The sequence below is a fragment of the Cyprinodon variegatus genome, unplaced genomic scaffold, assembly GCF_000732505.1.
Source record: "Cyprinodon variegatus isolate N-32 unplaced genomic scaffold, C_variegatus-1.0 Scaffold786, whole genome shotgun sequence".
NCBI lineage: Eukaryota > Metazoa > Chordata > Actinopteri > Cyprinodontiformes > Cyprinodontidae > Cyprinodon > Cyprinodon variegatus.
The window spans coordinates 187,460-201,982 of record NW_015151239.1 but is presented as its reverse complement, the minus strand read 5'-3'; the positions used below and the strand labels follow the sequence as shown (position 1 = coordinate 201,982).

General features: G+C 37.3%; 2 protein-coding genes across 7 annotated transcripts in view; both read right to left on the bottom strand.

Moving 5' to 3' along the window:
• opa1 (optic atrophy 1 (autosomal dominant)) overlaps window positions 1-365 on the bottom strand; it is a 39,682-nt gene extending 39,317 nt beyond the window's left edge. For all 6 annotated transcript variants that reach the window (XM_015396261.1, XM_015396262.1, XM_015396264.1 and 3 more), the window contains exon 1: window positions 174-365. In XM_015396261.1, coding sequence (XP_015251747.1) covers window positions 174-202 — 29 coding nt within the window. In that variant the 5' untranslated portion in view covers window positions 203-365. The remainder of the gene's footprint in view (window positions 1-173) is intronic.
• Window positions 366-2,857: 2,492 nt separating this feature from the next.
• LOC107098528 (probable cation-transporting ATPase 13A3) overlaps window positions 2,858-14,523 on the bottom strand; it is a 48,023-nt gene continuing 36,357 nt past the window's right edge. Inside the window, exons 25-32 of the mRNA XM_015396259.1 lie at window positions 13,956-14,052; window positions 13,804-13,876; window positions 13,534-13,711; window positions 13,263-13,441; window positions 13,087-13,175; window positions 10,635-10,715; window positions 9,859-9,951; window positions 2,858-8,270 (exon numbers count right to left, since the gene is read on the bottom strand). Of these exons, the coding sequence (XP_015251745.1) occupies window positions 8,076-8,270; window positions 9,859-9,951; window positions 10,635-10,715; window positions 13,087-13,175; window positions 13,263-13,441; window positions 13,534-13,711; window positions 13,804-13,876; window positions 13,956-14,052 (985 nt within the window). The 3' untranslated portion in view covers window positions 2,858-8,075. The remainder of the gene's footprint in view (window positions 8,271-9,858; window positions 9,952-10,634; window positions 10,716-13,086; window positions 13,176-13,262; window positions 13,442-13,533; window positions 13,712-13,803; window positions 13,877-13,955; window positions 14,053-14,523) is intronic.

Genomic DNA, 14,523 nt, shown 5'->3' with positions numbered 1-14,523 from the left:
AAAAAACCGGACAAATTGAGGACAACTTGAGGGGAATAGCGTTCAAAGCATATCTAGAATTGTTTTAATTTATGCAAGGATAAAATCCATCAGCCAGTATCGAAGCAGTTAGCTATACTGCCATCCCCGCTGCTAGCTTGTGCTCTCGTTACCTTCAGTTAAACTGGACTTACCAGGCAGCTGAGCTCCCGACACGCAACATGGCGCCGATAACAGCAGGTGAACAAAGCTCTCTGTCAGATTTTATCTCCTGGTACAGTTTAATTCATCTTTCCAAACAGGACACATTTGCTCCTGTTATTGCAACTCACTAGCTGGCTAGCTAACAAGGACACAAGCAGAGTGACAGTTCCACTTCCTGTGAAAGGTACTACTTCAAAATCTGCACTGACAGAAAACACCACATACATTTAGTTCCGGTGTGGTGTTAAATAGTATTGTAACCTAATTTTAATAAATTTCCCTCATATTTGCCTTTACATTTTATATTATTAGGAGGATGAGGTATAATTAAGCATGATTAAGGTTTGGTTAAAACTCTATACTATAAGTCAAGAGCTCTGATGCAAATACCAGCTGTCTGGATACCAGAGGTTTAGGTTGCAGTGAGGTTAAATGTTAAACATTTAAATGTTAAAACCGATAAGAGCTCATTTGAGTAAAGAGGAGCAGTTCATGGCCATTAAGGTCAAAGCTAATGACTAACAGGGACTCAGATCTGTTAGTAAAATATGTCTAGTTAGTTGCATCACCTTATTAAAGTTGCCACTAGAGTATTACAAAAACCAAAAAGCTAGTCAGAATGTCTAAGTATTTAAACCTTATTTTTACCGAATTGTAATAAGCACGAATATTTTCAGTATTTTCATCCAAATTGTTCTTGGATTTGCTAAAAGAAAGGGCAAATCATTACATAAACTGCTTTAAAAAGGAACACTCAACACATCCTAGATCTGAATTAATGAAATATTCTCATAAAAACACTTTGTTCTGTACAAGGCTAAATGTGTTGACAATAAACTCATACAAAAAATCCTCAATGGAAATCCAATTCACTAACCTGAAGGCCTGGATTTGGAGTCACACATAATATTAAAGTGGAAAATCACACCAGAGGTGTAATGTCCTCAGTAGTGTGTTTGGCCTCCACGTGCACGTATGACCTCCCTACAACAACTGGGAATATGCTGATGAGGTGGTAGATGATCTGTTGAGAAATCTCTTCACAGACCTGGACTAAAGCATCAGCCGACTCCTGGACAGTCTGTGGCGTAACGTGACGTTGGTGGATGGATCAAGGCATGATGTCCCAGATGTGCTCAATCCGATTCAGGTCTGGGGAATTGGTGGGCCAGTAGTCCATAGCTTCAATGCCTTCATCTTGCAGGAACTGCTAACACACTCCAGCAACATGAGGTCCACCATTGTCCTGCATTAAGAGGAACCCAGGGTGACAGCACCAGCATATGGTCTCACAAGGGATCCGAGGATCTCCTCGGTACCTTATTGCAGTCATGCTACCTCTGGCAAGCACATGGAGGGCTGTGCAGCCCTCCAAAGAACTGCCACCCCACACTAATTGTAATCTACTGCCAAAGCTATCATTCTGAAGTATGTTGCAGGCAGCAGATTGCTCTCCACTGTCTCCAGATTTTGTCCAACGTGCTAAGTGTGAACCTGCTTTCATCTGTGAAGAGCAAAGGGCGTCTGTTTCTAAGCTTTTGTACTGACAAACATTTGTGGCCTGCTGAAGGTCATTTGGCATGCTCCTCCTGTTCCTCCATGCACAAAGGCAGAGGTAACAGTCCTGCTGCTGGGTTGTTGCTCTCCTACAGCCTCCTCCACATCTCCTGGTAGCGCCTCCAGTCTCTGGACACTATGCTGACAGACACAGCAAACCTTTCCACAGCTAGCGTTGATGTGGCATCCTGGATGAGCTGCACTACTCGGGCCACTTGTATGGATTGTGGAGTCCGTCTCATGCTGCACGAGTTTGAAAGCACCACCAAAATTCAAGTGACATCAGCCAGAAAGCATTAGTACTGAGAAGTGGTCTGTTTTCCCCACATGCAGAACCACTCATTTTTTTTAAAGGGAGCTTGCTAAATGCCAATCATTTCTACCTGTTATCTATTCCATTTGCACAACGGCATGTGGAATTAATTGTAAATAAGCGTTACATTTCACTGGAGTTTGATTCAATTTAAGTCATGTTGTTTACATATTCCCTTTATTTTCTGAGCAGTGTAAGTTGACTCATGATTGCAAACCAACCCAAAATTTCCTACCAAGAAATTGGTTCTAATAGTTGGCTGTAGTGGAGGGCAATATGGATTAAACATGTTATTCTCCTATTCTTTTTAATGTAATAAAAGTAAAATCCAAATAACCATTTGCAACTTTTTATTGTTCTAAAATTGCAAAAAAGATTTTTTTTAATGTAGCTTATTGGATAAATGTATGGCTGCATATTGCTTAAATAGTCCCACAAACATGAATATGGACATATTTTACAGCATATTAAATGAATAGGGTAATAAATGATTGGATCTAAATACGGTACTACTTTAATTCATGTTACATCGTCTCCTTGTTACCATCCTTACAAAACAAATGAAATCTCATGTAATTTAAGTATAGATATGTAGTCAATGAAGATTTCATTTATATTTTCTATAACAGCTTCTTTCAAGCCAATCTAGGTTTAGGAAATGTTTCAAAAATTTATTTCTGCTGATCCATCTAGCCAATATAGCCTTTAAAACATCACATTTATAATAAACGCAGGAGGTAAAAAAGCTTGGAGAAGGCAGGTTTAAAAAAATTTATTGAAAAGAAAATCAAAATAAAGCTCTAAAACAATCTTCAGAAAAAAAAATCTAAATAAATACAAATAAATTATAAAATACAAAAATTGTCCAAATATTATACATCTCTGCCAATAGAAAAATACATATAACCCAGATGATCCTCTTGATGAGGTAAGAAAGCGGAAAATTATAAGCACAGTAAAGAAACAAAGCCAAACGATACATACTAAGATCATAACAATGAAATGTAATCAACATAATTTTTTGTGGGTTAGGCCCATTTTTTTATTTTTTAAACACAGTTCATTCATCCACTGCCGGACCCAATGTAATTGCCATAAGGAAACAAGTTTTAACATTATTTCACACGATTCCAGTCCTGATATGAATCTTTAGAGGCCATCTTGTGTCCCTGTTGAAAGTTTGGAGGATTAAAAAGAAAACAAAAACTGCAGTCAAAGAAAAAAGCAGCCTTACCACTTTAGACATTTATTTTTCTTGGGGGAAAAAAAGGTGCAGTTATAGGACACATGAATAATTTTGCTCCTAGCAGCAGTATGACAACTTTATAGTAATAAGATTATACTAAACAGTAATGCACATTTTTTTTTACCAGCTACATTTTGCATGGATGGAAAATATTTTCTTTTCTTTTAAAAACAATTAAAGCAAAATGAAAAGATGCACCTCAATTGATCAGACAAACAATGTGATGTTGGCTGTGTTCAACATTGAATTCCCTTCTTCTCAAATTATTTTATTAGTTAGAAAACTTTAAGCGACAAACAAAATTATTGAAACATTTTGAGCCTGCGGGAGCAAAGCATTCAGGGTATAGCGACGTAATCTCGAACCATAAACAAACATTGGCTGTCATTTTTATTTATCCAAGTGTTCTCAGCAGACTGAAGCAAATGCCCAGGATTGATGTTCAATTGCAGAACCAAGACTGTACAGGTAGATTACACAAATAAAAGCACAAACCAGCTGGGAAAAATAAAAAACTAAAAAAATTAAGAACTGATTGTGACAGTACCAAGTAAAAAAAAAAAACAAAAACAAAAAAAATTATAAGCAAAAAAGAAAATACACCAGCCCTTTTATAATTTTATCTATCCATATACTCTCTATAATCAAATCTTTAAAGTCTTCTGCAGACACGAGAAATGTACACTCAATATTTACAGACAAAGCTAAACAGCTATTTTTAACCACCTAATGTCTACTTGATGTGTTCCATCAAACCTCACTCGACACATCTGACCACTGGCTAAAAACGTTTCTCCTCTCTTTCTCTCCATTTTTTTTATTATTCAAACAACCAGTACAAATAGGAAGAAATTTCTTTGGAAAGTAAAATCAGTATTTGTGGTTTTGCATTGCATTACATGTTGTTCTCAACTACATTCAGTCTTAGAAAAATAATGAATTCTCAAAACCCTGACAATTCTTTTAGAAATGCTAGCGGCCAAAATTTGGTCACATCATATAATCCGTATAAATAAACTAAATAAAGTTGTGGGTGAGTCATCTGCTTATTTGGACATGTCAAAGTGGGATTTAATCCATTTTCATTTCAAATATATAATCCAATCAGAAATCGGTCACAGTTCAGCTCCTCTATTAGTTTACTTATTTCACACTAATTAAAGAGCGCGGAACCCAAAATATAGCCCTTAACTCTACACAGGTAGGATATATATATATATAAAGAATATGAATACAGTCAACAAATTAAAGCTCCATCATTTATAAATATTTGCTGGGGGAAAAAAAAAAAAGTAAGTAAAATCCAGGAGCAGCCCACAGATGAGATGCACATTTCTTAACCTTTAATAGTTTTAACTGTAATCAATCTTCCACAGGAAGAAATTTGCCCCAAAAAGCCTAACATTTGATTTCAGGAAAGTGTCTGAAGACGCAGGGAGCCTCCAGCCTCATGCACATGGTTATCAGTTTACAGTAACCAACCAGACACATGCTGCTTCTGGAACGGTTCGATCAACCATTTCTCCAATATATAATGTAAAAATGCTGAAGGTTTCCTATTTCCTACAGTAATGCCACATGCTTGAAGTTAAATGTTTAACCTTCAGGTGAGCTCTTAATATACTAGCGGAGATTTTCCTGATGGAGCGTTGAACCAACCATGCTTCCATTGGGTTTAGTTTTATGATCAGACCTTTTTATAGCATTAAATCTGTTAGAAGGGACATACAGGTTAATGCCAGCTCTTTTATAATTAGTAAACATTCAGCAAAAACCAAAAGCAAAATGCTGGCTATAAGGAAACTACAAGTTGCCATTTAATTTTTTTTTCCCTGTTGCAAAACAACAAAGACATAGGGTCAGAGATCAGGTGAATAATCATCTTTTTTTGTTTCGAGGTTTTAATTACTCAAAGAAAAAAAAAAAAAAAAAAAAAAAACTTCGATAAAACATTGCCAGAGTGAATATCATGCCACAAGACTGAGCCGGAATCAAACTGTGCCATACAGTACTGTTGTAGAGGAATAGAAGTAAAATGCCACAGAGTCAATCCTCTTCCACTTCTGTAACTGTTAAAAGATGCTTAGATTAGAGAAAAATGCCCATTGCTTAAACCAATTTAAAAAATCTATTCCATGCTCTTCTGGGGGTTAAAATGACATTTTGCTGCAAACACACAAGGCGGATAAAAACAAGTATAGAGTCTATAAATTAGCTTCATTGGCTAAAATGCTTCCCACAAAGAGTCATGCAGTTTTAAAACCCTTTACCTTTTCAAATCTATACACTGTGCCTTTATAAAGAGAGAAATATCTAGTTTTGAATTTATCCCCACATGTGGATCTGAGCTGAGCAGATTCAAGAACATAAAACACCAAACATTGGTCTACAGCAGCCTCTTAATATCCAGTATCTAATGCGTTAATTAGCATGTAATTATGAATATATTAATCCCAGATGTTGGCAGGTGACCATAACTAACCAATTTAAAGAACAGTTTCACTGGTCATCTGGTCTAAACCTCGTTAATAGGATCTTCTGAAAGCACCACACTTTAAAGCCAACAGGGGGCAATCTAACAACACCCTCTGTAGTGGAAGTTGTAGCCGTGAAAAAAGCTGGTAAAAAGTTGATGTCTGTTGCAACACAACTTCCCAACAACACATCCTCTGCAGTGGAAAAGTCTCATTTGCCCGTAAGTAGCGCCACATTCATAGGAAAACACATTTTAAGGCTTTATCAACAGAGTAATGCTGTGTTCACATCGAAGGTGTGGGCGTCAAAAACAGAAGCAGAAATCTGGACACTGGATCAGATGCTAGATGAAATTGTGGAAAAGTTGCTTTGACGCTCTGGTTGTTCATCTGTTCTGTTCTGTAGCTTCAAGTTAGAGAGCAGCTTGGCTTTATTTACTTGATAAGTTGGAAAAATTGTTTTAACATGTTTTTAAAATGAGAAAGTCCACCTCCAAACATCATCTGTGCAGTCAGTTCATCAGGATTATGATCCCACTAAAATATGCAGTTCATATTCCGAGTGCCAGACCTCCAGCATACCACCAGGGGGCAGCCCTGGGAGTTCATAGCTGCTGCAAGTGAATATAAATAGTTTATGGTAAAAACTGCCAAGTACCAAAATATACAATCGAATATTTTTTGTAAGCAGGTTTTAAATTTCTAGTTAATTTCAGTATTTATACACTTTTTCACCATAGTTCATGAAAAATGTTTTAGTGCAGCAATAATGATCAGAGTTCCATCTGTTTCTTCAACATAATAATCCAACACCTTTGCAGATTAAGACCCTTGCTATTTATTTATTTTTCATATACAGAATGTCTGCATAAGCAATAACAGTTTGCTGGTAATGTCTATCTCCCCTAAAAAACTCCTGGACTGGCTTTTCTGATTGGTTGACGCTTCGACTCTGGAGTTCAGTAAATAGAACTGTTGCCCCTGAACGAACGCTCAGACGCAAGAATGCTCAGACGCCAGAATGGTCGAAATTTGCTCAAATGCGCCGCTGGACCTCCTCGATGCTGTCCCCATAGACTTTGCATGTAAACCAGCCGCTTTGACGCTCAGAACACCTTTGGTGTGAACGCAGCATGAGTTGCTTGAGCCCATAAATAACTTCCAAAAATCCTTTCCTCCAATACCAAACTTCTCATTTGGTGGCATCGATGAATTTATGAAATTAAAAGTTTTAAGAAAATACAGATTTTTAAATTCATCAATTAACCCACTACTGAGGGGCCAGAAAAATCCCAATAGAAGCTGATTGGATTTTGAGGATGTTATTTTAACACTTTCCTTATGTGTTTAACAGACACTTAACTCTGCTGTGCAGCACACAAATGAATCATCTTTTTAGGTGTGGCACTATTTAGGGAGATATAAATGAGTTTTCCCAACAGTATTAGACAAACTTCCAAGAAGCACTGTTAAAATATTCAGACAAACAATTTTTCTTTATTTTTTAGTTAAGCTGATATAGTTATAATAGTTTATGGTTGCTACACAGTAGTAATCAGAGCCTGTATTGATACATCCTCTAAGAAGAGAATGGGCATTTCAAATTAAATCTATCAGTATTTTTATCCATTAAACTTAAAGTGCATTCACTTTCTTCTCTCCTTTGAAATGCCTCCGTTTTGTTGCATCCAAAACATTTTTGAATGGGTAAATCTTAAAGTCTTTCTCACTGGGTGAAATTTCCTCAAACCTTTGATGCACGACTACATAGAGTGATTGTTGTTTGTTTTTTCTGCAGTATTCCTTAATTGTGTATTGATTTTTGAGGAAATGTAATAAAATCCGACAACAATCTAATGACATGATCTAGATTTATGACTGAACACACATCTGTAAAGTGACCTCTATATGGTTTCCATCCCAGATAAAAAGTGAGGAAGCTAGACCTCCACCAGAAGGGGTCAATACACAACTTTTAGGCTGATTACAGGCCTCTGTTGAATGCTACTCTGATAGGCTGGACAGACAACATAAAGAAAGGCCTTTGAGTTTAACAGCAGTGATGTTTTTCCCCCAAAAAATGATACCGAGTGTGTCTGCGTGGATTGTGACGTGAAATGCAGTAGTTTGAAAGCTATGAATGTACTTCTTTTTCTATTTGTGTTAAATGATATAGTTTTTGTTCCATGAAGAGTAAAGGCAATCAAGATAAGGTGAATGTGCGTTTCCCTTAGTGCTCCTCATATGCAGGTGTCCTGTGTGAGAGACGAGGTTCCCACAGAGTTGTGGGGGCGTGAAGATGCTAGGAGCTGATTATGATTTGATAGGCAGAGCCATTTTCAGGGCGGGGCTTGGCTTCAGTAGTGGTGGTTGGTTTTGGGGGCCAGTCCGGGTCCACGCTTAGTTCCTGGGCGAGATGCATGTATCGAGCTTTAGGTGTGGTCTTGCGTGGGCACAGCCAGGATAGACACCTGTACGCCTGCAGGTCAATCATCCCCTAAAAAAATCCCCAGGTTGTGAAATTAAACAGATTTTAAAAATCACATTAAAAGAAGAAAAGAGAAAGAAGAGGCTTTTGATCTATGTTCAGCTTACTTCAAATCTGTGGCTCACGTATTTGTTTCCAGGCTACATTAACTGCATGCAAAAATTTAGACTCAAGGACTCAGTTCTGTGATAACAGGTAAAATCCATACATGCATGTTGCTTTAACTAAAATTCAGCATGAAATTGATCTGAAGGAATTGGTTATCAACAGTTAAAACAAAGCTGAGCTAACTTCTTTAAAACAAGCTCATGGAAAACTTAACACAGATCTTTAAAGATGGCCAAACAGACACACTTTAAAGATTAGAATAAGGAGTCAAAGACAAAACAAAGAAAAAAGAACAGTCAGGCTGCTATTTTTCTTCCCTCCAAATTGTAACATACCTGAGGACATATATGAACAGCGGTGACTGACATGCTCGACTGGACTCTAACAGGGAAACTAGGCTAAGCACAGCAAACAAGCTTTAGATATTAAAGCAAAAGCTGGCAAGCAGCATAGCAAGAGGGGAAACGGTAGCAAGTACAGGAAGATATTAAAGCTGCAATGAATTGAAAAACAATTCTATAAAAATGTTGGAAGATGCCTATTTTGGATAGTAATTAACACACAATAAGCTAAAAAACTTTAAAAGGAGAACTGTTGCGCATACGTTTCATTTTGAGTATTAATTTGTAAGCAGTATAAAATTCCCTACTTATTACCTCGCTTTTAAATGTTTCTGCTACTACTGAGCTGTTCAGTAACAGCATTATATTTAAAGCTAATGCTAACCGATCTAACTGTTGGTATTAGCTCGAGTTTGTGACATTTAAACCTAGAAACCGATAGAATCAGCAGGTCAGAACTTTACTGATAAGCGTCCTGAAATCAGCCACATGCAGTAATTAGTTGGAGCGTTTTCACACGTGATCCAACAAATCAAAACCTTCTGAGACTCTAAAGGAAATCCCTTTTAGTTCTTGTTAAATCTGACCTCTTATGCTGTATATTTTGCAACATTTCACAAATTGTTCACCGTTTTTGTTATGATATACAGTTTTTTTTTTTTTCTGACACATTATTTTGTTTTAATTTAACATAATGTCCAAATCTATTATAAAAAAAATTATTTTTTCTACTAGGAAACCAGAAAAATCAGCCAAATGTGTTCTCCATTGTGTATATCAATATAGTAATTTCTAAGTTGGTTTATAGACTGACCAGCTAGGTGGAATAATACAGTTATGACGGTGTGTTGTGATGCAATAAATGTCACCACCTTCAGGGTAACATTCACAATAAAAAAATAAAAAAAAACTTCTTTATACTAAAAAAACACGCTATTTAAACTGCTACACTCTGGTAGCTTCTATAGAAGCTGGCAGAACTTGAGTAATATTTGCATTAATTGTCCATTTGGAGGTAATGAGGTTGGGGGTTGCTTTCATGCATGTCTTAGTGTGCTTTGTGACACAGAAAGAGGAAGTCAGGACAGAGAGAGGAAACACCACACATGAAGAGGAACAAGCTAGAGAAGGTGTCAGATTTTCCCAACCTGTGGTGTCGGGGCGGCAGGGGTGACGCCATAGTTGGCCTGTTTGTCTCTGCTGAACGCAAGCTTCCATAAGACGATGTCAAGGATGAAGGTCTAAGGAATAACAGTGCATTGGGCAGGGAAAGAATTAAAGAGGCGAATTTACCGTCCCATAGCTCGTGCTTTTATCATTTTAGGAACAACGGCCTTCAGCTGATCTTGCAGCAGAGCATTAGGAGATCAGTTTTTACTTTGCCAAGGCTGTGAAACAATTACATTTGGTATAAAAAAATAAAGGAAGAATTTACAGAGATTAATCAGTGTCAGAAAAACTGAAAAATTCTGATTATGCAGAATCAGTTAGGCTGAATTAGTTCATTCGCTTCAGAGATCAGTAGATTTTGCACTTGTAGCTCAGAGGAAGGCACATCTAGGATCTTTGTAAGCAGTGCTTGTTTGTAAGTGCAGCCATCTAAGAGGAAGGAGAGAAACTGGGATGCTGCTCAGGGCAGGTCAGCATAAACTATTGATCAATTCCATTTTTAAAAAACTTCTACCTATGATTAAAACAAACATGATACTAAATGTAGATTAAGTACTGGGGGAAATAAATTAAATAACTTCATCAAAGAAGAGAAAAAGGCTTCATTTATAAAACATATCTCAACAAAAGGTTGGGCCAGCTGTAAGGTTGTATAAGACAAAGATGAGCACATTGCATGAAAAAACAAAACTGAACATGACAAAAAATAAAAACATCTTAAATTACAGCGTGCGTCTGTGTGTGTTTGCCTTACCTCCACCAAAACAGACACAGCAGCATTGGCTAAGATTATAAGGAAAAGCTTAAGCCGCCATTCAAAAGGGACACAGACGATCTGCAAGGACCAGAAAAAAAATGAATAAATTTGCTGTTACCAAAATACTACAACTGGGACATCCTCACCAGAATCAGTCAATTGAAAAAAAAAAAAAAAAAGAGTCCATATTTATATGTTGAGTAAAATATGTTGGCACCCCTGTAAGAGAGGATTGTAAATAAACAAACACTTTATTACAGTAGAATATTATCGTACTAAAACTGTAAAATAAAAAAAATTTAAAAACAGTGTTATTGTGATTGCATACCGTCTGTGTGTTACATCTGACTATGTTTGTAAATTCATACAGACTTTGCAAATATTTAATTTATGTTATGGAGTTTCTAGAAATTAAAATTTCAATTTCTTTCTGAGGTTGTACCGATCTTGTGACAGAGTCACATTTCTTCCAACCATAAAGTATACAGTGAGAAAAATAAGTATTTGAAAACCCTGCTATTTAGCCAGTTATCCCAATTAGAAATCATAGAGGGGTCTGAAATTGTCATTGTAGGTGCATAACCACTGTGAGACACATAATCTAAAAAATAAAAATCCAGAAATGACAATATATAATTATATAAAATATTTGGCACAGTAGCCTTTGTTTGCAATTACAGAAGTCAAACATTTCCTGTAGTTTTTCTCCAGGTTTGTACACACAGTAGGAGGGATTTTGGCCCATTCCTCTACACAGATCTTCTCTAGATCAGTCAGGTTTCTGGACTGTCGCTGAGAAACACAGTTTGAGTAAAGCATGATGCTACCACCTCCATGCTTCACAATAGGGATGGTGTTCTTAGGATGGTACTCATCATTCTTCTTCCTCCAAACACTGTTAGTGGAATTATGACCAAAAAGTTCTATTTTGGTCTCATCTGACCACATGACTTTCTCCCATAACTCCTCTGGATTATCCAAATGGTCATTGGCAAACTTAAGACAGACCTTGACATGTGCTGGTTTAAGCAGGAGAACCTTCTATGCTTTGCATGAGTTCCAACAATGATGTCTTAACGTATTACCAACAGTAACCTTGGAAACTGTGATCCCAGCTCTTTCTAGGTCATTAACCAGCTCCACCCATGTAGTTCTGGGCTAAAATCTCACCTTTCTTATGATCATTGAGACCCCATGAGCTGAGATCTTGCATGGAGCCCCATTTTCTAAAGATTGCTCCAATAGTGGACCTTTTTTTCACCAAGCTGCTTGGAAATTTCCGCGTAGCCCTTTCCAGCTTTGTGGAGGTGTATTATTTTATCTCTAGCGTCTTTGGACAGCACTTTGGTCTTGGCCATGTTAGCAGTTGGATTTTTACTGATTGTATGGGTGGACAGGTGTCTTTATGCAGCTAACGACCTCAAACAGGTGCATCTAATTTAGGATAATTCATGGAGTGATGATGGACATTTTGAAGGCAGACTAACAGGTCTTTGAGGGTCAGAAATCTAGCTAATAGACGGGTTCAAATACTTATTTGCAGCTGTTTCATACAAATATATAGTTAAAGATCACATTTTGATTTCTGGTTTATTTTCTTTAGATGATGTCTCTCACAGTGGACATGCACCTACAATGACAATTTCAGACCCCATCATGATTTTTAAGTGGGAGGACTTGCAAAATAGCAGGGTGCTCAAATACTTATTTTCCTTACTGTATATACATATACGTGTGTTAATCATGAGTTTATTTCCTGCCTTGGCATATTCCCCATGTAGGTGAGCCAGAGCAGGGATCGCTTGTAGGCTCCAAGGGTTCATACCTGTCAAAACTGTGCCTATTAGAAAGAGAAAAGTTGTGCTCCATTTAAATTGGATCAAAAAGCACTGGTGTGAAAACATCCCAAAAACAGTCTTTTCAGGCCTTGCTCACTAGAGTATCTGTGATGCTCTGGGCCTGTTTTTTCCCCCTTGAAACCCCACGGACACCGTTTTAGTCATGAACCGCTTTTAAAACCAAAACTGAATCTGATGGGTTCATTCAGAACACTAAAATGAATCAATGCTGGGTCTGTCGCAGGATAATGGATGATAATAAAAGGCTAAAATAAAAGCCTACAAACTATAGAAGAAAATATATATAAATCTTCGATTTGTTTTGGCCAATTGATTACATGAACATATATCCTACAGAAAACCTGTGCCTGGAACTAAAAATAAGGAAGCATATGCATAAAAGCAACCTTGTTTAAAGCTATTATATCTTAACACTGTTTTTTCAAATTAAATGTTGGGTTTTTATACAGTTTTAGAATCAGAATACATTATTAACTTTTTCTAAGACAACTTTATCAGGGTTTCAAAAAAAAAAAAAAATTCAGTATTTGCAAAATATATAAAGGGAATGTAAAAATGTATAAGAGCTGAGTAATAACATCTGTACTTACCTCTAGGAAGCCATCGATGCTTTCCACAGGATAAAACATGATGAACAGCAGGAAAAAATACAGACTCACAGCAGACAGTACAAAAGGCCCTGTTGAAAAGACCATAACATTATATGATATATAATGCTAAATATGAGAGCATAGTGCATAGGAGGACAGAGAAGATGGCATCTCACAGTTCTTGTAGCTAGGTTGCCTGAAAGGTTTGCCTTTGGAGAAAACAATGGCAACAATGAGATACTGGAAGCAGGAGACATAGAAGAGACTGGTGTTCTCAAAGTTTTGGATGTTGTGTTCGTCTTTTTCTGTGCTGTTGTGCTCAGACGCATTCAAGTGGTCCGATCGGTTGCAGACGCTGAGTGCGGACAAAAAAATGTTGAACAGCGAAGTTTAAAAACCATAATGTGGCGTTTTTCCCTGATCAGACGCTCTAAATCAGACACTTACTCTGTAGCAGGTTGCCACACCTCGTACCAGGGCTGCTTTTGGACCCAAAGAAAAGTAATTATCTGGAAGCCCAAGCAAATGAGGATCTGAGTCAGCACAGAGAACAGCAGAGGCCCTGAGATAAGTCCTGATGGGGGGCGACGTGACACCAATTCTTTCCAGGCTGGGTTCAGACTCACTGAGGAGAAAAATTATGGTGGATATTGAGATCAAATAAATATTTAAAAAGGATAACGTTTGCAATTTGAGTTTTACTCCTTCTATACTTACTGGTAAAGACGATGAGGAGGATGATGGCAATGTCAATGAAGAGAAACTGGAAATCTCCAAGGTTACTGAGGACCTAAGAGCAAAGCCAACCCCTCATATTAGTAAACAGGATGGATTTTCCCTGCTTTCATCGCTGCTAATAGTTGACATACCGAATAGAGGAGAGTGACGCTGATGTACTGGATGATGCTGTAGAGAGCCATAAACTTGAACACACAGAAAGAGGTGATGAGAGCAGCGCGTCCCTCCCTGTGAAGGCAAGCAGACAACGTCCATCAATTCAATCATAAAAAGGATAAAAAGAGGCAAATTGTTCCCCGAGAATTCCTTTGTTTTTTCGTTTACTACCCATAATTTATAAGAAAATAATCCCATGGAGAACTGTGTATGCAGCAGCAGTCTGCACAGCAGACGATCTGGTCACACTGCCTGTATTGCAATTATATAACTATTCAGGGTTTCATTTCAACTCCCTAACTAAAGGAAAATATGGGAAATGCACCTTTAGCTCTTAGTGGTACCAGGGAACCTGGTAATTTAAGACTGCAGGTCCATAGGCCAAAAAAAAAAAAAAGTATGGATATTTTGATGGCAAAAAATGAATGTCAATGTAATAACAAGAAAGGCTAACCTGCCAGAATATATTAAGAAAAATAACACAAGTGCTTCTATAAGAAATTCATGAAAAAACACAATGGGAGTGAAAGAAACACATTTTTT